At 43.5% G+C, this 25,474-nt stretch overlaps 1 protein-coding gene and 1 long non-coding RNA gene across 23 annotated transcripts in view; one reads left to right on the forward strand and one right to left on the reverse strand.

Moving 5' to 3' along the window:
• The window catches only part of TSPAN11 (tetraspanin 11), a 271,525-nt gene that overhangs the window by 43,963 nt on the left and 202,088 nt on the right, over window positions 1–25,474 (reverse strand). For 7 of the 21 annotated variants that reach the window (XM_075900437.1, XM_075900508.1, XM_075900555.1 and 4 more), the window contains 3 exons: window positions 9,098–9,130; window positions 8,335–8,448; window positions 3,292–3,881 (listed from right to left, as the gene is read on the reverse strand). The exons of 6 other annotated variants lie outside the window; for them this stretch is intronic. In XM_075900437.1, coding sequence (XP_075756552.1) covers window positions 8,368–8,448; window positions 9,098–9,130 — 114 coding nt within the window. In that variant the 3' untranslated portion in view covers window positions 3,292–3,881; window positions 8,335–8,367. Of the gene's footprint in view, window positions 1–3,291; window positions 3,882–8,334; window positions 8,449–9,097; window positions 9,131–25,474 lie in introns of those variants that run through there. 8 more of the 21 variants (XM_075900495.1, XM_075900548.1, XM_075900486.1 and 5 more) reach the window with 6 other exon arrangements.
• LOC142818748 (uncharacterized) overlaps window positions 1–25,474 on the forward strand; it is a 60,683-nt gene that overhangs the window by 6,817 nt on the left and 28,392 nt on the right. Inside the window, exons 2-3 of one of the 2 annotated variants that reach the window (XR_012896401.1) lie at window positions 24,428–24,556; window positions 24,880–24,936. This is a non-coding gene — a long non-coding RNA (uncharacterized LOC142818748). Of the gene's footprint in view, window positions 1–24,427; window positions 24,937–25,474 lie in introns of both variants that reach the window. The other variant, XR_012896400.1, reaches the window with a different exon arrangement.

The raw sequence follows: 25,474 nt of genomic DNA on the forward strand, positions 1-25,474 counted from the left end.
AAAGTTGGCTTAAGGTATGGAATTCCAGCTCTGTAAATAACCTAGCTGGGGGATAACATACCTTGAACCGAGTTATGGCACCATCCTCATAGTGTGACGTCAACAGAAGAAAGGCCCCTGTTGACTTCCCTTGCTCCTCGCAACTGTGAAAAGTACCACAGTCGAGGAAAGTGCCCACAGTGTTCGATTTAGCGGGTCTTCACTAGACCCACTAAATCAAATGCCAGACTATTGACCACTACAGCACAGATCTTCGCAGCAGTGACATGCCCTCAGAACGACTCAGTAAAAACACAATTTCAAATATATGCTGCGTCCTAGCATTTGAAACAAGATAAAGCAGCAGAGAAACCCTGGAATCTGCCACTCTGTTATGCCTCCTCTCTCCCCATCCCTTGCAGCTATCCCATGATTTAGCATGGATGACATGGTCAGTAGCCTAAAACACAAAGGAAGGCTGCTTAGGTATCTGTTTACACTGCTATAAAAGGAAACTATCAAGTGCTATATACCACTGCAACAAACATACACCTTCTCAGCCTATCCCTTTCTATCACTTCTCATTCACTATCAAGTGCTTGACGTTCACCTCCCCTTAACCCAGGATGTCATCCTCTCTTGCACACTTGTTACATTTTTGAACAAGCACATTTGTGCTTTCTTCCATGCTGCCCTTCATGCTTTGAAGGTGCTTCCCATACACATCTGCAAAGTTACCTCACTATCTTCCTTCAAACCCTCCTTAAACCTCTCCTTTGCTCAGAAGACTATACAAAAAAACTTCACAATAGTTTTGACTGCAGGTATGCTGAGATCACTTCCTGTCATGCTGACCAGTACTGTCTCTTTGTATCCCTGTTACTCCTGCATTGGTCTGTCTCCACCTGTTATCTCCTGTCAGATACTTACATTGTAAGCTCTCTGGAGCAGGGATATGATTCTTTTTTGTCCTGCATTTGTATTGTGCTAACCTATAGGGTTCTGGTCTATGACTGGACAACCTAGGCCCTAATGCAATACAAATAATACAATAAAAATAGCAAGCTCATGTAAATAATGGAGTGTATCAATAGAGCTTTATCTCAAGATTAAGAAGAAAAGTAATGGAATCTATTCAACTTGTTGTGGATGGAGGTGCACATATAGAAAGATCCCCAAATAAGTCATAAATGACACTTTAACACAGGCACATATATTGCCGCCTGCCTTCCCCTCATCCATGCACGTTTGGCTGTCCTGTTCTCAAACAGAAGCTTGCTGGTGTTAAACTGTAAAACAAAGAAGTGGTAACGAGCAAATAATGAAAGAAACTGCCTGTGACTTAAAAGATGCTTAACATAACTTGGGCTGTGCCTACATTTAAGGAGAGACAGCTGCACCACTGTAGCACTCCTGCGCTACGTCTAGACTGCAAGCCTCTTTCAAAAGAGGCTTCTTTCAAAAAAGCCTCTTTCGTAAAAGAGCATCTAGACTACAAAGTAGATTTTTCGAAAAAGTGAGCCACTTTTTTGAAAGAGTCTAGATGCTCTTGTTAAAAAAACCACAGTTTGCATTCAATAGTGCCTTTTTTCAAAAGAATACTTTAAAAAAAAGGTGTTATTCCTCGTGAAATGAGGCTTACCGCGATCGAAAAACTTGCTGCGTTTTTTCAATTTATTTTCGAAAGAATACGGCTGCAGTCTAGACGCAGGTTAAGTTTTTTCAAAAAAACCCTATAGTCTAGAGTGACACACCCCTGGTGAAGATGCTCTAAGATGACAGGGGCAAGTTTTCCCGTTTGCTTAATAATTCCTGCCATCACGAGAGAGGGTAGCTATATTGGTTGGAGAAGTTCTTCTGCTGACACATTGCTGTCTACACTGGCACTTAGGTGGGTATGATTTACATTGCTTGGGTGTAGATTATTCACACTCCTGAGCAACTTAACTTACACCAAAATAATGTGTAGTAGGGATCAATGTTCCCGCTAATCTTTTCCATCTATGTGCGGATTGTTTCTATCCATGTACAGAATACATTTTTATGCACACCAAGGCATGTGCAAATGTGCACCACCAGTAGAAAGAAAACCTAGCTATGGGCTCTCTGCTAATCAGCTGGGCAGCATTTGAATCTCTCATGGGTGGCTGCATAAGTGTACAGCTTATAGCCTCAGTGAAGTAGCAGGCCCACAGTATATAACTAGCTGCAGTAACTGCATTAGAGATATTTAAGGTTCTGAGGTTTTAAAAATCATTACTATGATTCTTACAGTCTATCTTAAAATAAGTCACAGAGGCATCACTGGCAACAGAAAAATGACCTTTCGCTTACACACATTTAAGTAATAGTGGTCAAGTGTTGAGTAATGCACGCAGGTGTAACTTGTGAAACTGCACATACTTTGGGTTCACTTGTATTTTGCAAAACAGCTGAATCTCTCAACATTGAATTTAAAGTTATATATAAAGAAGTTGGGGGTTCCTTCTATTTTGCAACTGTGTAATCAAGACCTACTCTATGGCAGAAGAATAATTCATTATTGAAAGAATTTCACTCTACTGAAAGAGAGCCTCAGAAAGAAAATTGCTTACACTTCTAGCCATCCACACTATCTAACCACCTATCTATCCTTTCAATCTAGCCATCTGTTCTATCAAAGGACCCACTCCAGCTATCTAATAATTTATCCATCTTGTGCTCATCAAAGAGGTTTCTGAGCAATCTGGCAATCACAGCAAAGTGATAGCAATTCAGATTTGTTTTTAAATATATTTCTTTTTATTTGTTCCTCATAACTATAGGCTCACCAGCAAAATAATCCTCATACCAACATGGAATTGATATTATGGATCTTTTTCTAATGACAGAGAATGATGTAATAGTGAAAAATCTTCTTAAATAGAGATTTTTCTCCTTTGAATCACGATCCCCAAGCTATGAATACATCTCCCCTTTTATTAGTTAGGTTTGTGCTGGTAATCTGCAAAAAAAGCAGAAAAGCTAAAAGTCCCAACTGAGGCACTTTGGATAAATACGGAACAGCAACAAGATGCAATGCAAAAGCAGATACTCTCCCACTGTTGGTGCCTACTCACAATCTTCCCAGAGGCCCTAAACAATAGGTAAATATCTTTCTCTAAATCAAATCTAACTGAAATGCATCCACTCTACTCATACAGTACCCTCTGCTGGGCTACTCAAGGTGTCGCACTGGCAGCAGGGCCAGTCTACTATCCTATCCTAAATCTTCAACAAAATGGATTGTGATGGCAGTGCAGCTTCAACCTGGGGTGGATGAAGGGGCAGACAGACAGGTTTTTTTTTTAATTACTCAGCAGCAAAAAGTTGACAATGTTATGAAATACAAAACATTCTGGTTGATCCCGTCATTAAAAAAATAAAGCTAGTTGCTCAAATTAAGATACCTTTCAGTCACTAAGCTATCTCTATTAAATTACGAAATCTGGAGGCACGTTTACTACACATTTTTCTGTAGCTACAAAAGAATGACTTTACAAATCATACCACATAAGGGCAGTAATCCATTTTTTTGTAAAAAACAAAAAACAAAAAAAACCACACACACACATATTGTACCAATGGGGAAAAAAAAGAAAAAGAAAATTCTGTTTCTTTTCTCAGTTAAAAAAGAGTCCAAAAGGTAGATTGTAAAGTGTCCCAGGCAGTGACTTTGCTAAAATTCATCTCAATTTAAGGCATCTCAACATCAGCAGAGAAGGAGGCTATACATATGGCCCATTAACCATGCACAGGTAATACTGACACTGGCACATGTCGAAATTTTGCATTAAGGCAGAGAGAGTGGAGACTTTCATTCTTCAGTAAGAGTCTATTTTAATTCTTCTGTGTAGACCGCAGGTAAAAATCATCCCACAGCTCTGTGTTTAAAGCAAAACAGAACAAAAATAAAATTATTGTAGGACATTCGTAGTGGATGGAAAACACTAAAGCATATTAGCAGGTCTAATCCAATGTCATTGAACCAAAAGAAAAAAAAATTAAAAGCCTTTTTATTTGCATAGTAATCACATTTCCATTCAGTCAGATATGGATTTTGTTTTTCCATTAATACCATATTGACAAGCAGAGCTCTCAAATATCAACAACAAAAGATTCCTTATATGGAACATCACAACTCTTATGATGCCTGATTTATATGCTCACCACAGGGGAGGCCTTTAGACCCAAGCTCATTGCACATCCAGGGGTCCTTCTTCGTGCAGTCAGGCAATTGATGGCTTTGGAGAAGAAGTTGTCTGCTGAGGTGCACCCTGTGAGATGCGAGAACATCTTGGGAGGCTGTGAACGCTACCGTTCCCACTGAAGTCAATGAGTCTGATCCTGCTGCTACTGTGACGCAGTGTGTTTCACCATTGATTTTAGTGGGGAGCAGCATTAAGGCCAAGGGTAGCTAATGGAGCTCAGCATCTCAGACCAGATTCATTGACTGTCTGCTTTCCCAGCACCATTAGGCCCCTGTGCCCTGCTGTATGGAGAAGGTTAGGAGCTCAGACTCAGGTAGGGGGAGGCTGGATGGTGTACAAAACACATCAGTGTCATCTATTTCCTTTCAAAGTGGGACAGGAGAAACACCAGCCACCTAATTCCTGTCCTCAGCCCCCATGAACGATTTCAGTTAGTGAGGAGGGAAGCACTTGCAGGATAAGGCCCTGTCAGGGAGAGTCACGCCGACAGATCTTACAAAGTAACTACATCCTGATTGGAGACCTTGGCATCCATCTCCTCAGCTGTTTTTACCTTACTTCTGTCTTGTTTGTCACAGTAGGTTAATTTCTGGCAGCTATTTTTCCATGCTGCAGAATGTTCACATCATGATTCTATTTATAGTTCCCGGGCTGACAGTTGGTAATGAAAATATATTCTCATAATTTGTATGTGCTTCTTTGGCTTTCTTCTTTTCACCTCCCTGACCCCACTGCTTGCTTCTTGAATGACTGAAACTTTTCATGCTGCCACGAAAAAGTAGATGAAAAGAGGGGCATTTCTGAAGTTGAAGATGATTTAACCACCCCTGAAATCAGTCTCATTTAATTTATGAGATCAATCTGATTGTCTAGTGATTAGGAATCTTATTGCTTTCTGGATATCTTCAAAGATGTAGATTATGAAGAATTGCAGAGATTAGGAAAAAAAATTCCAACTGTTTCAAATTAAAACCTTAAGACCTTGTCTGTGCTTAGACAGAACATATACAGAATCCTAACCATAACTAGGTTGGGCAGCTGCAAATTCACTCAGAGGAAGGTATACACAACATCTTGGTCTTTGAGTTTGCCAGACAAGCAAAGCTGCAAGATGTATTTTATGCATATGTGCATTTCTAAGCTCTAAATCAGCCCAATGCAAAGGCTCCAGGCAAGGTCTCACCTGCCCATAAGGACAAATTCTGATCCTGCTGACATGGATGCCAAATTTGCATTGACTCCGAGAATGGGATTTGGTGCTAAAGCACAAATCTGTGTCCAGGCTTCTGTTGTCTGGAGCTAGGCCAGGCACAGGGCAGAGTGGGAAGGGAGGAATCTTCCCTATACTATAGGGCAACTGAGCAGATGCTCCACAAAAGTTGCTTCAGCTGATGGTCACGATAGTCACCATTTGGCCGTATGCTCTGTGGGGCAAAGAACAAGAAGATCTGAACTGTGTGGGAATCTCTGGCCAGCCCATGTCCCACCCCTTGCTGCTCTCTGCAGCAATGGGCACTGTGATGAGCATGAAGTCTGCACCTCTGGCACAGCTCACCCTCCCAGTCCCTTCTTCCCAGTGGACTCCATTCCATGTGGGCCAGGTATCTACCCCAGTATGCAGCACTTCATTGATGTGGGGGCTGTGAAGTGGCTGCCCCTGCTCTGGGGCAAGAGAATGCTAGAGAATCTCAGAGTTTGCTTATTTGCTTGAGCAGGGGCATTCGCCCTCGGAATGTGCGTGCAGTGCATGTAGCTCTGCTGCCGGGCCCATTTTCTGCCTCAGCTGTTTCTACTAATTAGGCTTTGATGCACAGGGTCACATCTTGACTTAATTGCAGTCCGACTCTTTTGGCAGGCCATTTAAACAGAACATCTCCATGAAGCCGAAGCAGGTGCTTGTTTTCCAGTTCTATGACAAGGAAGCCTGTCAACATAGCAAGGAGGCGGCAAAAGATCTACAACCAATTCACACACAAGATAGCTTATTACCAGTTTGACAGTGCACAGAAAACATAGGGCCCAATTCTCATTTACACCAAAGTCACTGTTTATAGTTCTAGCAGTGGGAAGGGGCCTTAGAGTGAGTGGAAATCTCACGTATGCCCACTTTAAAGCCTCTCTGTGCTCTAATGTAGCCTTAGCATTAATGAAAATGAAGCCCCCAAACCTGCTTGGGTCTACACAGAAGCTTGGCTTGCAACAGAAATAACAAAAAGGCCTTTTTGTTGCAGGAGAGAGGTCAGACTGCGGTTCAGCCCTGGCAATCAGAGGTGACCATGATCACTGCTGATTCCAGGCACTGTTGTTATTATTTGTAACACAATGACACCTACATGCTCAAGTACAGGAGCAGGGGCTCGTTGGGCTGGGCACTGTTCACATGCATATAAGAGTTCACAATCTCCACCTGCAATGAGAGACCCAGCAAAGCGACGGTTTGAGTGACAGTTAGCAGTGAGTTAACAGTGCCCAGTCCTACAATTCTATGATTCCCGTTACTTTCACATGTTACACATGCCCTGTGCCAAAGGCATCTGTGATACCTGCTAGGGACCAGACCACCTTGTCTGTAGCCCAACTCATTTGAAAACATCACCTTTATTGTCCATGTGCGTGTCAGATTCCATGATGCTTTAGGGACCAGGCCAGGGTCTGACTTGCACGCTGACTGACTTGAATGGAAAAACAAGGAGTCCTGCGGCACCTTGGAGACTAACTACAGTGCACTCTTATTTCAGAATAAGCTATTCTGGAAGAAATACTACAAAATAGCTTATTTCGAAATAGCGCATCTACACTACAAGGAAGCCTCAAAATTAGAGGTCGGCTTCCCTAATGTGGATGCGCTACCTCAATTGAGAGCCCTAGGAGGCACTAGGGAGTAATTACTTTGAATGACCCCTGGGGAGGAGCGTCTACACTACTGCTATTCTGAAAGAGCTATTTCGGAGTAGGTGTTATGCCTTGTGGAATGAAGTTTACAGAAGTCGGAATAAGCCATCCATTATTTCAAATTTATTTTGAAATAACGGAATTGCAGTGTAGATGCTGGCATTGTTATTTTGAAATAATATCCTTGCTCTCTCCTCTCCCCCAAATTAATTAAGGACCCGGGCAGTGCTGGGTAAATCTTCTAGTTGCAAATAAAACAAAAATTAAACTTACAATAAAAGTTAGACTATTTCAGAAAAATCTACTCCTGACACCAATAACATTATTTTGATCAAATTAGTTATGCTAGTAATTGAAGAGATTTCGCCTTTAATTTGTATGCTTAGGACCTGATCCTGCAATAAGTAATTCTTACTTAAAGAGTACCGCTGCCTTTTCAATATTTGTAGGAAGATAAAGTTGTATCCCAGGCATCACTTGAAGTTAATAGGAGCTTTGACATTGACTTGAATGGGATCAGGATTTCTCCTGTAGGAACTGCCATACAAAATAAGATCACTGATACATCTAATCCAGTATTCTGTCTCTGACACTACTTCCATGGAAGATACAAGAAATTCCAATATGGCAGTTAAGGAATAACTAGGGGAAAGTTTCTTCCTCATCCTCTCAACTAGAAGTTAACAGATTCTCTGAAGCATGAAAGTAATTTATTTTATCCTATCAAATGTAACCGGGGACCTTCTCATCTGTAGACACAGCCAGTCCTTTTTTGGAATCCTGCTACGCTCTTGGCTTCTGTAATTAGGTAATATGATTGCTGTATTCCCAATAGCAAAAGGAATACTTGGAGAATTCTACTAACATTGCTAACTACTAGATACAAAGGCCATTAAAAAGTGAAAGTGAGCCACTGTAGACCCATTGACTTCAATGGAACAGTTCAACGGAACAAGTTGGTCTTGGAAAGGTGGGTTTGAAGACAGGCTCTATGTTAGGTTTTACAAACATTTAATCATCCTTAGTGCTTTTTTACTCTGACACAACTCCGCAAAGGCAGGCAAATTGCATGCAAAGCCACTGCAAGGTTGACTGTCCGTTATAGGTTATGCTATGCAGAAAGAGCTGACAGCCTTTTACCAAACACCCAAGAAAAACAACAAGAAATCATGCAAGATGGTCACAAGTCACAAGAGCATTCCCAGGCATGCATTTAAAAGAATAGCACACGCACCATACCATAGTAGGGGTAAAGAAGGCTAACCAGTCACATTACAGAATACGCATCTTCTTCCTCTTCTTTATAGAGAATATAGACAAAATAGGCAGTCAGACCTGCACCAAGCAGCTAGCACACCATAAACAAAAACAGTCAGGAAAACAAGTTAAATTGGATTCAACAGATTAATTTAGTACAATAATGTCAAAGCATTGAATTAGCTGCCCCCTATTCATTCCAAATTAGCACATGACACAATCTCTAATTTCCTCAGGACAAGAACTGAAATTGACCACAGGAAAGTAGCAAATTAGGTTTTCACGTAACATATCAGTATGTTTGGAAACAGAGAGATTATCAAAAATTTTCACCCATTGAAATTAAAATGTTCACCCACTGAGATTAAAATAGTGAGCAGCTGTTTCTATAGTTTAAATCATTCAGTCTTTAAAACCAGTACAAATTAATTTACAGCACAGCAGAACCACAGAGATTCCCATCCAGCAATGCACTTGAACACATGCTTAGCTTTAAGCACATGGATCACTACCTTGACTTCAAGTGAGCAGTAAGCTGCTACTCAATGTGAGTAAGGGTATCAGAAGCTGGCTCATATTTACATTAGTCAGTTATTCACAACAGTAGTCATTAACACAAATTAGCAAAGGTTTTTGAAGCTGGACAATGTTATTTTCTTAAATGCTATTGCTTTCTCTGGAGATAACTACTTCTCAGAGAGAACAAGGGATACTTTCACTGCCTGGGAGTTTTCTCTCACCTGACTACCCAAGATCCAACCTTTGGCTTCTTTCTGCCATTTGAAAAATAAAAAATTAAACATCAATTACATGTATTTAATATCAGGAAAATAATTTCCTATGTTAGGAAAAACTAGACAATGTTGAGATTCATGAAATCAAGTACAGACTTTCTTGCATGCTGTCTGGAGAGAAGCCATTTCTCCATTCCTTATCTGGCCTATTTCAGGCTAGTTTCATGGCTGCAAGACTTGCTATTGGTGAGACAGGTATACAGGTCTCATTCAAAACCCATCATAGTAGAAACTTCCATTAACATCAATGGACTATATATAATGAGGGACATAGTGTATGCAACATTAAAGCAGCAAATGTCCTTGGAACAGAGAGCTATGTTTGATTTAAAAAGATAGTGAAAAAGTGCATTCACACTCAGTTTTGGTCTCAAATGAGCATATAGCTTGTATCTATTACATGAAAGAACTCTTCCAGATTAACAGACTAGTGCTGTATTTAGGAAAGCAAAGCGCGAGGAAACATCATCTGTTGCAAAACAAGTGTTTTGTTTGGACCAGGTCTAACCTTATAACACAAATATTAAAACCTCTCAAGAATTAAAACGTCATGGAATGCATCAGCCCCAAATTGTCAGACATGCCGTATATAAGAAACATGTATATCTGTGATAGGAGGCAGCTAAGTTTGAGTTGGGAGAGGTCAGCAACAGTAAGGGGGTGATGCTACGTTATACAAGGCATTGAGCCTTTATTTAGACTCTGAGGGGGGAGAAACTAAGGGATGCATAAATGTCCTATTGAGCTTGATTGTGCTTGGTATTTTTTCTTGTCTGTTGTTCATTCTTATCAGTCTGAGCACTTGTTTGTTGATTGGATTACAAAAGCCATGGGTGTGCAGACTGCAGGGGAGCAGATACCAAGCTGTGAAAGACCATATCCATGATGCATGACAAATCAGAAAAGCTTCCTGTTTACTGTCCATTGCCATTTCTGGATGATAAACCACTGGGGGACAGGAGTGAAGTAGTTGAACTGGATTGGGGTAAAAGCTAGACACTGTCTTTCCCTTATAACTAGTGCTGGGCAACATGTTTGAAACAAGAAATGAGAAACACTAGCAATGTAGTGTTGGTTTTTTTTAAACTTGCTAAAAGTAGAGCGAGACCTATGTAATGGAGAAAAAGACCATTTTTGTGGTTTACAGTGAAACAGTGGGAAATGGTGGCCAAGCACCAGTGTGTATATGGAGAATTTACAGTATGAATCCCACCCCTATACATAAATAGAGCATACGTTCAGTACAGTGTATAACTGAGTGCACAGGGCATATTCACTTATATTTTGCCTGCACATTCTCAGCACTGAAAAGTGAGGTTGGTTGGCTGCAAATCAGATCAGAAGGTCTGTAACTTTTCCACCACCAGAATGTACTATTATTGTAGTCACACCTTTCCCTGTGCATGAGAACATTATGGTGGGTTGGTAAGGAGCGGGCCAAATCTGCTGCTGTGCTGCTGCAGATGCTCTTCTGTATGTGCAATTGAGAATACACTTCGACATATAAACGCTAATTGCTCTTTTAGTCCATCTGCTCCTGAGGTACGTTCACCTCTTCTGATCTAGTCTTTACGTGGCATAAACTCCATTGCAAATATTTCATGGCCCCCTTGCTTAATGAAAAATTGGTTAAAAAGAACAACAAAATGATAGTTCTAAATTTATTACTGTTCTCATTGGACACAGAGCACAACTTGCTAAGTACTCAGTATGGCTACGCAAGCGAGTAAGGGACGGGATGCCTTTATGTGGACTGCTAAAACATGAACTGAAGCGAGAGAGGGGAATCAATCTTCACAAAATGGCAACCTATCCCCCTGCACAGGTGGGTAGGAGGACCTGGAGAATGGCCAGAGTTCTAATGCCAATGTGTCTGTCTGTTCAGCCCTGCAGATCCCCCTGCAATTGGCTCAAGGTCCTCCAGAGGGCTGTGGACTGCTGGTTAAAAACAAGCAGGGTTGGGCTAGAGTCAAGGGAAAATATTTACAGGAGTTCTGCTCCAAACAAGGCCTTGCTGAATTTAAGCCTGCTCCTGTTCCTGCAGTACAGATCAGGGACCCCTGCAGAGTGCACAGCTGGCCAACCATGCCTTATCCATGGGCCCAGTGGCCTCCTTGGAATATTTAGGATATTCCTCAGTGCCTGTGGTTTCACTCTTTCACCCACTCCAGAGCAAGATCATCCAGTCCAACAGTGATAGCCTCTTCTAAATCGTTGCAGTTACAAGTGACCCTGAGCCTATTCCTCCAGTATGCTGCCAGTGTGGAGGCAGTCAGTGCTGGGGCTGATGTCATCAGTACCAGACAACAGATATCCCATGGCTGGAACTAGAGTCAATAGAACCAGCCCTATCTACTCTCAGTGCAGAAGTGGGGAGTGGGTAAAGACACTACTGCTCTGTCCCGTGAGCTGAAGGCAGAACGGTGCCCATCGACACTTCCCTTAGAAGTCTCCCCTAGCCTTGGAATGGTCCAGATTTATTTTATGGGACTTCTTCCTTTCTGTATCAGAGGATGGAGAACTCCTCTTCCTCTTGGGAGAAGACTTGATCCTGAACAAGAAGAGGTATCGCTTGCCAAATGTGAAGGTGACTGCCGATCAGACACACACCTCTTGCGCTGTTCCAGCAGGTCTGCTGCAGCTTCAAGTCTCTTGCCACTTGGGTCCTCTTGGTGAACATCTTGCAGTTGGAGCACTTGGCAAGCACCTACTGTGGGGGTCACTATTGGGGATCACCTGCCCCTCCTCTCCGAAACAAGACAGTGCTTGAACACTGGTAAAAACAGCATACAAGGCAGCCCACTACTCTATTACTATACTATTAGTACACTTAACCTAAGGTACTACTAACTACTACCTAAAGGAAAACAAATCTTAGATTGCAAGTATGAGGTGGAATCGACAAGAAGCTCTGACTCTCGCCATGGTGGTAAGAAGGAACAGAGAGGACTGTAGTGACACTGGACTTTTACAGCGAGGGGAGGGACTATGGTTGCAGGGCGTGGGCATTTCCCTTAAGGTATTGCTAGGCCAAGTACTCCTGCTCACACTTAAGTAGAGTACATGGATGCAGCTACTCAATGAAGAATAAAAATGAATATTTTAGAAAACCATGGCAACCACACTTCCTTGAGATCTTATAGAGGGTTCCATGCCCTAGAAAAGTTCTATGGTAGCTATTACCATCAGATCAAGGGAACTGCATTGGAGTGGAATCTGGACAGCAGTCTGGCCCTAAAAAGCAAGCCAAGGGAGTGTCTAGGTAATGTATGGAGTGCCACCTTTATCCCAGCTCCTGGGCACATGCAGCATATTTTGGACTTTTCACCTGAGTTTCTGAAAAGTGGCCTATGGGATTTGGATGCTCAGCTCCCACATCTGAGATTTTCAAAGGTGTCTTTCCATCATAATGATAGAGATGTAGCTGTGTTAGTCTGGTGTAGCTGAAACAAAATACAGGACTATGTAGCACTTTAAAGACTAGCAAGATGGTTTATTAGATGATGAGCTTTCGTGGGCCAGACCCACATGAAGACGGATTACAAGCAATTAGAAACACTATCCCAGAGGACACCACTGCCAACCTGATAGCAGACCTATGTAACTTTGTTCTCACCCACAATTACTTCCAGTTTGAGAACAACTTATACCTCCAGATCAGCGGCACAGCCATGGGTACACGCATGGCCCCACAGTATGCTAATATCTTTATGGCTGACCTAGAACAATGTTTCCTCAACTCCCGTCCCCTTTTACTCTTTCTCTACTTACGCTACATCGATGACATCTTTATGATCTGGATGCATGGCCAAGAAACACTGGAGACATTCCACAGAGATTTCAACAACCTACACCCCACCATTAACCTCAGCCTGAACCATTCCACATGAGAGATCCATTTCCTGGACACCACAGTACAAATCAACAATGGAAAATTAGACAACACCCTCTACAGAAAACCCACCGACTCATACAATTACCTACAGGCTTCCAGCTCCCATCCAGCACACACCATACGATCCATCATCTATAGCCAAGCCCTTCGATACAACCGCATCTGCTCTAATCCCACTGACAGAGACCAGAAACTTCAGGATCTCTACCAAGCATTTATAAACCTCAACTACCCACCCGGAAAAATAAAAAAGCATATTGAAAGAGCCAAACGAATACCTAGAAACCATCTACTACAAGACAGACCCAAGAAAGCCAACAATAGAACACCACTTGTCATCACCTACAGGCCCCAACTTAAACCTGTCCAACACATTATCAATAAATTACAGCCTATACTGGAACAGGATACTAAACTCCAAGAAGCTCTGGGAAACAGACCCATAGTCTCCTATAGACAACCACCTAACCTCAAGATGATTCTTACCAACAACCACAGGACATACCACACTAATACCAACCCAGGTACTTTCCCTTGCAACAAACCCCGTTGCCAGCTTTGTCCACATATTCACTCTGCCGATACCATTATTGGGCCAAACCAAGTGTGTTATAAGATCAAGAATACATGTTCCTGCGCATCCAGAAATATAATTTATGCTATCATGTTCTGAAAATGTCCATCTGCTATGTACATTGGACAAACGTCTCAGACACTTCGCCAAAGGATCAATGCCCACAAAACAGATATTAGACAGGATCACAAAGAAAAAACAGTTTCTTGCCATTTCAACCAGAAAGGACACTGTCTCAACGACCTAATTACATGCATCCTACTCCAGAAGACTTTCAAATCTGCACTTGAAAGGGAATCCTCTGAACTGTCATTCATGCTAAAATTCGACACTCTCCGCAGGGGGTTGAACAAAGACACCAACTACCTTACCCATTACAAAGATAGCTTCCCCAATTATCACCTCTAATACCATTAGCTCACAGACATCTACCCTTCCCCACCTCTAATATCATTAACTCACAGACATTTACCTTCCTCCCCCCTCCCGCATCCCCCTTCTGTTCTGAAATGTGATTTGTCCTTTTCATATGTGTTCATTTTTTTTAATTGTATCCTTTGGTATATATGGTTGTGACTATTTTCTTCCACTATTTGATCTGAGGAAGTGGGTCTGGCCCATGAAAGCTCATCATCTAATAAACCATCTTGTTAGTCTTTAAAGTGCTACATAATCCTGTATTTTCCATCATAAAGCATTTTACATTTTCTGGTGACCTTCAACAGAGCGATGGCTGTAAGGAAAAGAGGGTTAGGTCCAAGTATAAAAGGGAATAATTATTTCCATAGCGGGTCTGCATTTCCTCCTGGAGACCTTTGCCATTTATTACATGATATATCCTATATTCCTGACCACACTTTGGGTACGTCTAGACTACAAGCTTTTGTCCACAGAAGTTTTGTTGACAGATAGGGTGTGTCTAGACTACAGGGTTTTGTCGACAAAACTGGACTTTTGTTGACAAAACTATACCTACGTCCACACTGCCTTTGAGTTATGTCGACATAACATTGACAGAACTCAGCGGCAGTGTAGATGTAGGTATAGTTTTGTCAACAAAAGTCCAGTTTTGTCGACAAAACCCTGTAGTCTAGACACACCCTTTGAGATCACGGACTGGCTCGAATGTGTTATCCCAAAGCAAAATGATAGTGGACAGAGTTCCTTGTCTGTTGCGTTTGAAACCAAACGTTTAGCTTGGCACAAAAATCTCTTACTCTCTCTCTTTTCATTCTATTATTCTCTCTGTCTTCCTCACTCTTTCACACAGACTCATCAGAGAAAGGCAGCAAAGTCAATGGGCTGTGCATAGGGCTGGGTTCCATTTTGCATTTTAATGACAGCTCTTTACCTGCCTCACTGTGTAGTCTTGGAAAAAGTCCCATGTGACCAAAGTGTGACTGGGCTTGCATGGCAGTGCTGGTGGGCAGGAGTCAGAGGCTTGCACTGTTTCCAGCCAGTAGGAGCTGAGCAATTGGCTGAGGTCAGTTCTTATTGGCTGGTTGTTTCTGGCCAATAGGAACTGAGGATTGGGTTGGGAGCTTGCATGAAGCTTCCCCTCTCCCTGCAGAGCAGAGAGCCGCAAGGACTGTGTTTTAAACCATGGCAGCTGCATGCCTAAGGATCCTAGCAGGGTGGTCTGAGGGGCAGATGCGGTGGCTTGGTGGACCAGATCTGGCCCCTGGGCCATATTTTGCCCAGCCCTGGGTTAAAGTGTGCTTCCCCGGAGCAGTGTGGCTGTGCACTGCTGAAGGCTGAACCCTGACAGTTCCTGATCATGGAATACCTGTACCTGAAACAAAATGCAGGACAATGTAGCACTTTAAAGACTAACAAGATGGTTTATTAGATGATGAGCTTTCGTGGGTCAGACCCACTTCCTCAGATCAAATAGTGGAAGAAAATAGTCACAACCATATATACCAAAGGTGTATACCATATGTACCTGAAAGGCACAGTTTAGCCCTCAGCCTTTCTGGGCATGATTTTCAGAAGTGTTCTGTAGCCACAACTCCAAAGGAAGTGAGTGGGAGCCATGGATATTCAGTACCTATGAAATATAGACTTTATGTATCTGTTTCCCTGTCTTAAAAAGGACTTGTGTGAGGCTCCAAAAGCAACATTTGGCCAGAGCTTTTACGTTGTGAAGTGCTAAATATTACAATTAAGGTTAATGATGTCTCACAAACAAATGAAGGTTGTTCGGATCCACAAGATCCTGTAACCCATTTTGCCTGAGTGACACTTCAGCTTTTCTATTTTAAAAATAAAACAGGAAAACAGACAGAGAAATGCAATTGTACATCCCAGCAAAGAAATGAAAGGCATGAGAAATTGATGCGACATTATTGCTGCTGCCAGTAGCTTGAAAATTCTGAGAATGGACATACTCAGAGCAGAGGGATTATAGCAGCCAATCAAGAATATGGAGATTTTCATGGAAGAGAAATCCCTATAGTATAACTGGCTAATGTCAGTCAATCAGAATGAAGGAATCTGCATACTGTAAAATGATGGAACTATAACTGTAAATTATTATGCAAAATCAGATACATATACCAATGAATGTGCAGGAAACTGCATAACTGAGAAAAACAACAGCTGTGCATCCATAAATGTGCAAAATCCCTGAACTCTGACTCAGTTGATACCATGTCAGTACCATTTTTCATAATACATTTATGAAGAGAGTAATATGAGAATTCTATGCAAATCAATGATAAAAAAAAGAGATACAAAGGAGGGGAAAGTCTCAGTAGCCTGAGAGTAGCCAAAACTATATTACAAAAGCAATGGTTGTTAGATAGAAAGGAACAAGTTTCACTTAGAGAGAAAGAAAAGCTCTCTAAAAAAGCAGTTTGACAGTAGAACAGCTGCCATGAGAGGGCATTGAGGCTCCATCAATGGATATATTGAAAAACTGAACTCACTCTAGGCAACTGTGATACTAAAAAAGGGAGAACTATATAAACTATATTAACGAGTAAAATCACATGTCATAACGGAAGCCAATTATGTTGTAAGAGGAGATAGTGTCTTGCAGTGCCTAGATGGTGCAAAAACTAGCAGAGACTGTCTAAGCACTTGTCTACATATGGAGTTCTTCAGGAACAGTTGTTCCCACATATAGTAGGCAAGTCCTAAGAAGGACTCTGTTGTCCAACCTCTAGCATAGTGATAAGGATCCACATTCTCAGCTGTGTGGTGATCGGATATTAAGGAGCAGCAAAGCCTATTTGTCGGTCTTCTACACTGGCTTACTGCTATTTATTATGGGATTTTGTTGCTTTGGACCTGTGGAGAGAGATTCACATAGATCAGTGTAGTAGAAAAATTCCAAATCCTTATACAGGCAGTCCCCGGGTTACGTACAAGATAGGGACTGTAGGTTTGTTCTTAAGTTGAATCTGTATGTAAGTCGGAACTGGCGTCCAGATTCAGACACTGCTGAAACTGACCGCCAATTCTGACTTACATACAGAATCAACTTAAGAACCCCAGGCGTCCCCAAGTCAGCTGCTGCTGAAACTGATCAGCAGCTGATTCCAGGAAGCCCGGGGCAGAGCAACTCTGCCTGGGGCTTCCTGTAGTCAGCGCTGGTCAGTTTCAGCAGAAGCTGACTTGGGGACGCCTGGGGCAGAGCAGCTGGGGTGCTGCAGGGTTGGTCCAGTAGTGCCCAGAGCGGGCGCTGCAGGACCAATCGGCAGCACCCCAGCTGCTCTGCCCCAGAGTCCAAAACAAAAGCCTGGTCTGCTGGGGGGGGGGGCGCACACTAGCTGCGCCCCCCCCCCCAGCAGACCAGGGACACGGGGAGCAGAGCCGCAGCGGCAGCGGGGTGCCGCGCCTCTGAGGCTTTGCTCTGGCAAAGCCTCAGAGGCGAGGGACCCCGCCGCGGCTGCGGCTTCAGTCTGGGTGCCTGTGGTCTGCTGGGGACGGTCCCCAGCAGACCACAGGCACCCAGACTGAAGCGGCAGCAGCGGCGGTTCCCCGCGCCTCTGAGGCTTTGCTCTGGCAAAGCCTCAGAAGCGCGGGAACCCGCCCGGTGCCCCTGGTCTGCTGGAGACGGTCTCCAGCAGACCAGGGGCACCGGAGCAGCTTACGAATGGGGCTTTCTCGCCCTGACCTCCGGGGCGAGAAAGCCCCGTTCGTAAGTGCGGATCCGACGTAAGTCGGATCCGCGTAAGTCGGGGACTGCCTGTATTGGAAAGCCCTGTTGCAATGCTCAGAGGCAAGAAAGAATTAAAGTTGCTCTAAGAATCAGCCTCTTGACTTTTAAACAACTAAATGTCACCTTCTGTGGTGCAGTAACACGATATTGTATACAATAATATTCCCTAAAAGGAAAACGGGGATTTGCATGAAACCACAATAAGCTGAGTGTCACTCCATTGTCCCACTTCTTGCCTCTCAACTCTCCCAAGCCAGAAAAGCAGCGTCACCATCTTTCCTCCACAGATCTGTCCCTTCAGAAGCAACAGCAGCTATGTCCTCCCCTTCACTCCTTTCCTCCTCTTCACTCTAGTTCAGACCTGGGCAAAATACCCTCCACAGGCCGGAGCCAGCCCGCCAAGTCACTGGATCCGGCATACGGACTCAGTGGGAAGCCTCAGGCAGACTCCTTGCTTGACCTGCGTTCCCCTCCTAACACCGTTCAGAAAAACGGCTGCCACATCCATTTCTCTTTCTCAGCTGTGAGCCAGCGAGGGAGGAGTGGTGCTTCATGCAATGCTCCTGCCCCCAGCACAATCCCATTGGCCAATGGGAGCTGCCTGTTTCAAGAACAGGCAGCTTGTGAAGCACCACTCCCCCTCCCCTCCCGGGCACTTATTCATCAACCCACATGGCCCCTGCAGCCTGTGCGGGGGTGGGGGTAGGCAGAGAAGCTGCCTGAGAAATGTGTTGGTCTGCTGGCTGGGAGTTACCCAGGTAATGTCTCCCAGCCACAGCCTGCCTCTGACACCCCAGCCCCTTGCTCCCCCGAACCTTCTGCCCCCACGCTCCTGCCCCTCAACCCCACATAACCCAAACCCTCTGCCCCCTCCTTAGCCCATATCTCCTCCCAGATCCTGCACCATAATCTCCTGCCCCAGGTCACAACCCCCTCCTGCCCTAGGTCACAATCCAAAACCCTGCACCCCAGTCTTGTGACCCAGGTTATAACTGCCTCCATCACCCAAACTCCCTCCCAGACCCCAGACCGCCTTCTGCACCCAGATCCCTTTCCCCACGATCCCATCTGCACCCAACCACCATCCCACATTTCCTCCATTACTATCATGGAAGGGAGTGTGGCCCTTGACCACTTTCCAAATTCTTGTAGCGCCATCCTCCCCCCCTCCCCCCATCCAAAATTGTTGCTTGCCCCTTTTCTAGTCCCATCCTGCAGGGACTAGAGAAAGGTGAGAAGTTTCCCGACAAAGACTCTAAATGCTGTGAAGTTACAAAGTGGAAATTTACAAGATGTGCCTCCTTAAGAACTGAACTTGCACGTATTGGTGGATACTCATTCTCTTCGATGGAGAGAGCAGCTGGCTAGATGGACTCATTACAACTGTGATTATACTCATCCTTCCCAATCATGAGAAAACAAATGGCCAATGGATTGCGTGAAAGATTAGTTGGAGCAGATAACTTCCGATAAAGCACTCATAAGTTCAGCACTTATCAGGTAAGTTAACAATGTTACCCACTTACATGGCAAGTGAAGGAAAACCTCACTCTGGGCCAAAATAATCCTGCAGTTCTTAGGGAAATTGTCCATTAAAGTCCTGCTCATTATGTCCTTGGCACTTTTAGCAATAGAAGGATTTTAAATCTCTGTATCCTGGCTAAACTCCAGGATGCTGCCAACTAAAAATTCCCAAGAGATGCTTTTTCTTGAAAACAGAATCTTTCTGGTTGCAAAATACCACATTAGAGGAATTGGCAATTTGGCGGTGGATGAAGCAATGGCTGGCTATAGACACAGATGTTTGCAATTCTGTCAAATGCTTTGACGCTTGTGACTCTTGTAATAACAGCAGCATTCCAACAGGGATTGGCTTAGGGGAAAATGAGTCCTTTTGATTTTAGGGAGGGGAAGCTCTCGATTAGCCAAAGAAAGCAATCTGTTTGTGTTAGGCCCACGGACAGCAATTCTGGGCCTCAGGGCAAAAATCAATGGCCCCCTGTCCCATCTGGAGAAGCCCCAAGTGGCTCCCCTGCCTCCGCCACAGGAGCCCTGGTCCAGCCCTGTTCTATCCCCACTTGTTGGGATGAGCAGCAGGGCAGCTGCAGCGCACCTCCCTTCCCTTCCCCTGGCCCAACCTTCCTGCTCTGGGGAGCAGTTGCAGCATCTCTTGATTTCTTGATTGAAAGATGCTTTTGATATGCCCCATGTAGGTTATAGGGCTCAATAAACCTGTCCCAGAACTTGCATGTAGCGTATCAAAAGCATCTTTCAATCAAAAGATGCTTTTTGGCAGAGCTACAGTGGCATCTACCAGGGCTCTCAGGCCCCCACTGGGCCCCTGGGCAATTGTCCCCTTTGTACCACCCCTTCGGCAAGCGTGATTCTAGGCAACTGCACCTGATTCTTTGGATCCCACCTATTTCCTCAGCTTGTACTTGTAAAAATACCCTCAAATAACCTGGTGCACAGTTCTGCCTATTCAAAAAGGCCTACTCAGGTTTTTTTGTGTGGCAAGTCTCCAGAATTGACATATTTTTCATTATTAATTCATAAACTAAGAATTGAAATACTGAGCACTTTCATCCAACTATCTCAAAGTGCTTCATAAACACCAATTAAGTAAAGCCCAGGGAGGGTAGTGCTCATTTTACAGATTTGTAAACCAAGGTATTGAGAGACCAAGAGACTGGCTCAAGCACATACAGTGAGAGAGTGGCACAGCCAGAACCCAAGACTAAGATTTCCAGAAATGATTATCTAGCGTTAAGCTCCTAAATCCTTTTCTCGGTGCCTAAATTTAGTACCTGATTATCAATGGGACTATGCATCCAGCTGCTCCTACAGAATATCAAGTAGTTTCTGTGTGGTCAGAACTATTGAAAAACAGGGTAAGAAATTTAGTAGTGAAAAATGAATGCAGGAGCCTAAACTGGAGCCATTTTTTGAAGTTTTTGAAGAACTCTGAAGTCCAAGTTCCCTGCCTTAACCACTAGACAACATTCCCTCTTTTCATATAGTTCCTCTGTGTTTACTGCACCAACAGTCAGAAAGAACTTCTTTTAATGGAGAGATGATAAATCAATTCAATTTAGATGTTGGGGAAGATTATGAAGTAGCAATAGACTCCAATACAAGAAAAGCCATTTCACACAATTTGTTACCAAACTTACAGTTTTAGATTTATTTTTACAAGTAGAGAGTGGGATGACTTGAGAGAGTGGGCTAAAAATATCACATGGGGGAAAAAAAAAAATCACATGGAGTGAGGAGATAAAGTGAAAATAAAATGCTGCTGCTTTTTTCTTTTTAGCATCTGTTTGAAGTGTTTGTCTTTCATTGAGTTACATGTTTATACAATTATATTGACATCTCCTGTCCTCCAAAATTGAATTTCAGGTTTAAAGCTGTGAACCATTCCCTCTATCACAAAGCAAATCAATGTCTGAGAAGTGCCTGTGAAGCACTAGCAACTTTCTGATGATTTGGATTATAATACGCCTTGCTCTAAAAGGTCTCACTCCCTGGCATGACAGGAGTTGACCTCATACGAACAACTAAATAGAACAGTGAGTTTAATAAACCACATTAATGGAACATTACATTACAGATTTTAAACTCATAGGAGTAAAGCAACTGAGATTTAAGGTTACTATAGCAACCCAAACTCTCCTCTGTGCATGTACTGTGTGCATGCTTTTTTTTTCTTACAAGATTGAACAATGATGGGCAAAGGGACATACTACTGGGCAAACATAATATGTTAATAATGAACCAGTTTTACTGAATATAGTAAATAGATAGGGTAACTTCAGTACCAGCAACATTTCCTTATATTTCCCTTTACTTACAATAGGAAATACATCTGTACATTGCAGTATTCAAGGTAAGACTAGAGGAGACTACCATTATAATCTAGTCTGACTTCCTGCATGTCACAGGTCACAGAACCCTACCCACCCATTCCTGTGATAAGTGCATAACCTGAGTTATTTAAGGCCTCAACTTGATTTAAAGACTTTCAAGTTACAGAGAATCCACCATTTTAGTTCTTATCAGAAAATAACTCATGGACCATGCTGCAGAGGAAGGCCAAAACCCCCAGTGTCTCTATCCATCTGACTTGGGAGAAAATTCTTGCCTGACACCAAGCATGGAGATCTGTTAGATCCTGAATGCATGGGTGAGACCTCCAGCTAGAAGCTTGGGAAATAATTCTCTATAGTAACTCAGAGAAATTCCTCATCTAGTATCCCTTGTCTGGTCAGCTTATATCCATTTGTTCTTGTGCCAACATTGGCCCCTAATTTTAAATAACTTCTCTCCCTTCCTGGTTTTGTGGACATGGGCAAGACAGTGGACTTAATATACCTGGACTTTAGCATAGCTTTTGATACGGTCTTCCACAGTATTCTTGCCAGCAAGTTAAGGAAGTATGGATTGAATGGTGGATAGAAGGCGACTGTCGGGCTCAATGGGTAGTGATCAATGTCTGGTTGGTATCAAGTGGAGTGCTCAAGGGTTGGTTCTAGGGCCAGTTTTGTTCAACAACTTCATTAATGACCTGGATGAGGGGATGGATTGCATCCTCAGCAAGTGTGCAGATGACACTAAGCTAGGGGGAGATGTAGATACATTGGAGGGTAGTGATAGAGTCCAGAGTGTTTTAGACAAATTGGAGAACTGGGCCAAAAGAAATCTGATGAGGCTCAACAGGGACAAGTGCAGGGACAAGCGCAGAGATGGAAGAATCCTAAGCACTGTTATGGGCTGGGAATTGACTGGCTAAGTAGCAGTTCATCAGAAAAGTACCTGGGGATTATAGTGGATGAGAAGCTGAATATGATAGTGTGTCCTTGTAGCCAAGAAGGCTAATGACATATTAGGGTGCATTAGAAGGAGCATTGCCAGCAGATCTAGAGAAGTGATTATTCCTCTTTATTCAGCACTGGTGAGGCCACATCTGGAGTACTGTGTCCAGTTCTGGGCCCCCCCACTACAGAAATGATGTGGACACATTGGAGAAAGTCCAGCAAAGGGCAACCAAAATGATTAGAGGCTAGAGCACATGACTTAAGAGTAGAGGCTGAGGGATTTGGGCTTGTTAGTCTACAGAAGGAAAGAGTGAGGGGGGATTTGATAACAGCCTTTAACTACCTGAAAGGAGGTTCCAAAGAGGATGGAGAGAGGCTGTTCTCAGTGATAGCAGAATGAAAAGCAATAGTCTCAAATTGCAGTGCAGGAGATCTAGGTTGGATATTAGAAAAAACTATTTCACTAGGAGGGTGGTGAAGCACTGGAATGGGTTCCCTAAGGAGGTGGTGGAATCTCCCTCCCTGGAGTTTTTTAAGTCCCGGCTAGACAAAGTCCTGGTTGGGATGATTTAGTTGGGGTTGGTGTTGCTTTGGGCAGGGGGTTGGACTCGGTGACCTCCTGAGGCCTCTTCCAACCCTATGATTTTTATTCCCTCTGATTTATATCTCCTTTGTTTTGTTAATCTAAACATACCAAGCCCTTTAATTCTCCTCTCAAAGGCAGATTTTCCATTCCTCTCTAATATAGTAGCCCTTCTCTGCATCTATCCAGTTTAAATTCATCTTTATTAAACATGAGACACAAGAATGTACACAGTATTTCTAGATTTCCAAGCAGGGCCTATTGAAGTCAATGAGAGTCTTTCTAGTCACTTCAGTGGGCTTTGGAATAGGCCAATAGCGAGACAAAGCTCCAGCTGTTCCCCATGGGACTCGCACTACTGAGGGATAGTGCTAGCCTCAAGCGCTCTCATTCTCTTCACTAGAGGCAGGAGCCACAGTCTACCGAGCCATACTCATCGCAGGCTAGTTCATAAGTTTGGAGTAAAATCCCCTCTGGAGTCCTGATTTCCCTTCTCGAGGCAGAGGTTGAGATGTTGTGAGAAGGTTTGCGGGGGAACTCAGGCCTGCCCACTCCTCCGAGTTCTGGCCCAGGAACCCTAAGACAGTGGCAACAGAGAGGGATACTGCCACTCACAATCTGGCAGCTTTTCCCTGGTCCACTTCCCCAAATGATCCCTCCCAGTACCTTTCCTTTGGTAACTGCTCTCAGTCCTCCACTCACACCTACACAGCTCCTGCACACAGCACTTCCTTATTCTTGTCCTTCACTCTTCCTTCTTCCAGCCTTGCCTGGGGATGGGGAGACCTTTTAAAGCAGCTCCATAGGCCTTAATTGGCTGCAGATGTCTAATTAGCCTATAGCATCTAGCAAGATCCAATTCACCTCAGGTGCCTGCCTGATTATGCTGCATTTAGGCTTGGCCTTTTTTTTTAACTCAGGGAAGAGAAAGCTGTTCACCCAAGCCCCAGCATATCTTCCGACCATAGTATGTGGCAGCCAGCAGGTCTGGGTCTGTCACAGTATGGAAAGGTTCTAGTTCACTGCCCCTGGTGTAGATGGTATAGATGCAGAGTTAAACCTGCTGTAACAAGATGAATTCTGGATTTCTTGATATATAAATGTTTAAAATCTCACGTTTAACACTAAATTAAAATGTTTGTGTGTTCACGCATGCATGTGTGTGTTTATTTGGTGTGAAGGGATTATTACTACTTTGCAATTGTTTTTCATAATTGTTTTTTCTCCTACCCTACCAAGCAGCAGTAAGGACTGACAGTAGGATGACCCCACCTACACAACAAAAAACAAGAAGGAAAAATAACTGAATCATCAAAGTGTCAGCCTCCCCGCTTCAACAAGAGATGTTCGAAGCCCTATGATAATGCCAAGGTAGTGCACTGCCCAAGGGGGAGGCACATGGCTGGATGTAAGACGGTACTAGAGAAAACTATCACAAACAGAAATACTGGTAAACAGTTTAGTGCACTTTCTGGCCTGCAGTAGCAGTCGTGGCCAAAGGATTGTGCCAACCAGAGGGTGTGGAGGTGCCCAAGTGGGAACAATAGTAAGAAAATATGGCCAAAAGATGGGACCTGAGAAAACTCAAATATTAGCTGATATTGCGGAAGCCTTAAGGGTTATATTTCCACTTGCCTGAAATTAATGAAAATTATCTTTTCCTCTGTAGTAGCTAAACTCTCTTTCCCCTGTAGGTAAACCAGGCAACATTGAGTAGATGATAACTCTACACCAAGAAGAGGCACAACAAGGTCAATTCCCAACTCTGCTCTCTAGTCTGGTCAGAAAATGATGGCTCTGAAGCACAGTTACCCAAGCTGGCTGGGCTAGGTGAACTGACGTTGAGCCTGTGCTCCCTAGAGGAACAGAAACTATGGATGGGAAGAGGACGATCCTGAGATACTAACAATCAGGACACAGATTAGGTTGCAAGTAGGAAAAAGCTGCAACAGCTATTGCAACATGGCATGAATAACTATGCAAGAGGCTCTCGATACCATGAGAAGGAATATTTGGCAAAAGAGAGGGACGTTTCTGGAGAAAATAAAATGTTGACCCGGAAGAAGAAAGAGTTACTCATCTTGTGCAGTAATGGTGGTTCTTCGAGATATGTGTCCCAGGGGTGCACCACTCTGGGTGCTGGTACGTTCTTGCACCAGCAACCGGAGATTTTTCTAGCAGTGTCTGCCACGCCATGGTCCCTCCTCGTGCCGTTGGTGTCTGTTAGGTGTGCACGCAATGCAACTCCCTCTGTTCCTTCTCTATTCATGCTAGTAGAGCAGGTCTCCA

This window comes from Pelodiscus sinensis, chromosome 1, assembly GCF_049634645.1.
Source record: "Pelodiscus sinensis isolate JC-2024 chromosome 1, ASM4963464v1, whole genome shotgun sequence".
In the NCBI taxonomy this organism is placed as follows: Eukaryota; Metazoa; Chordata; order Testudines; family Trionychidae; genus Pelodiscus; species Pelodiscus sinensis.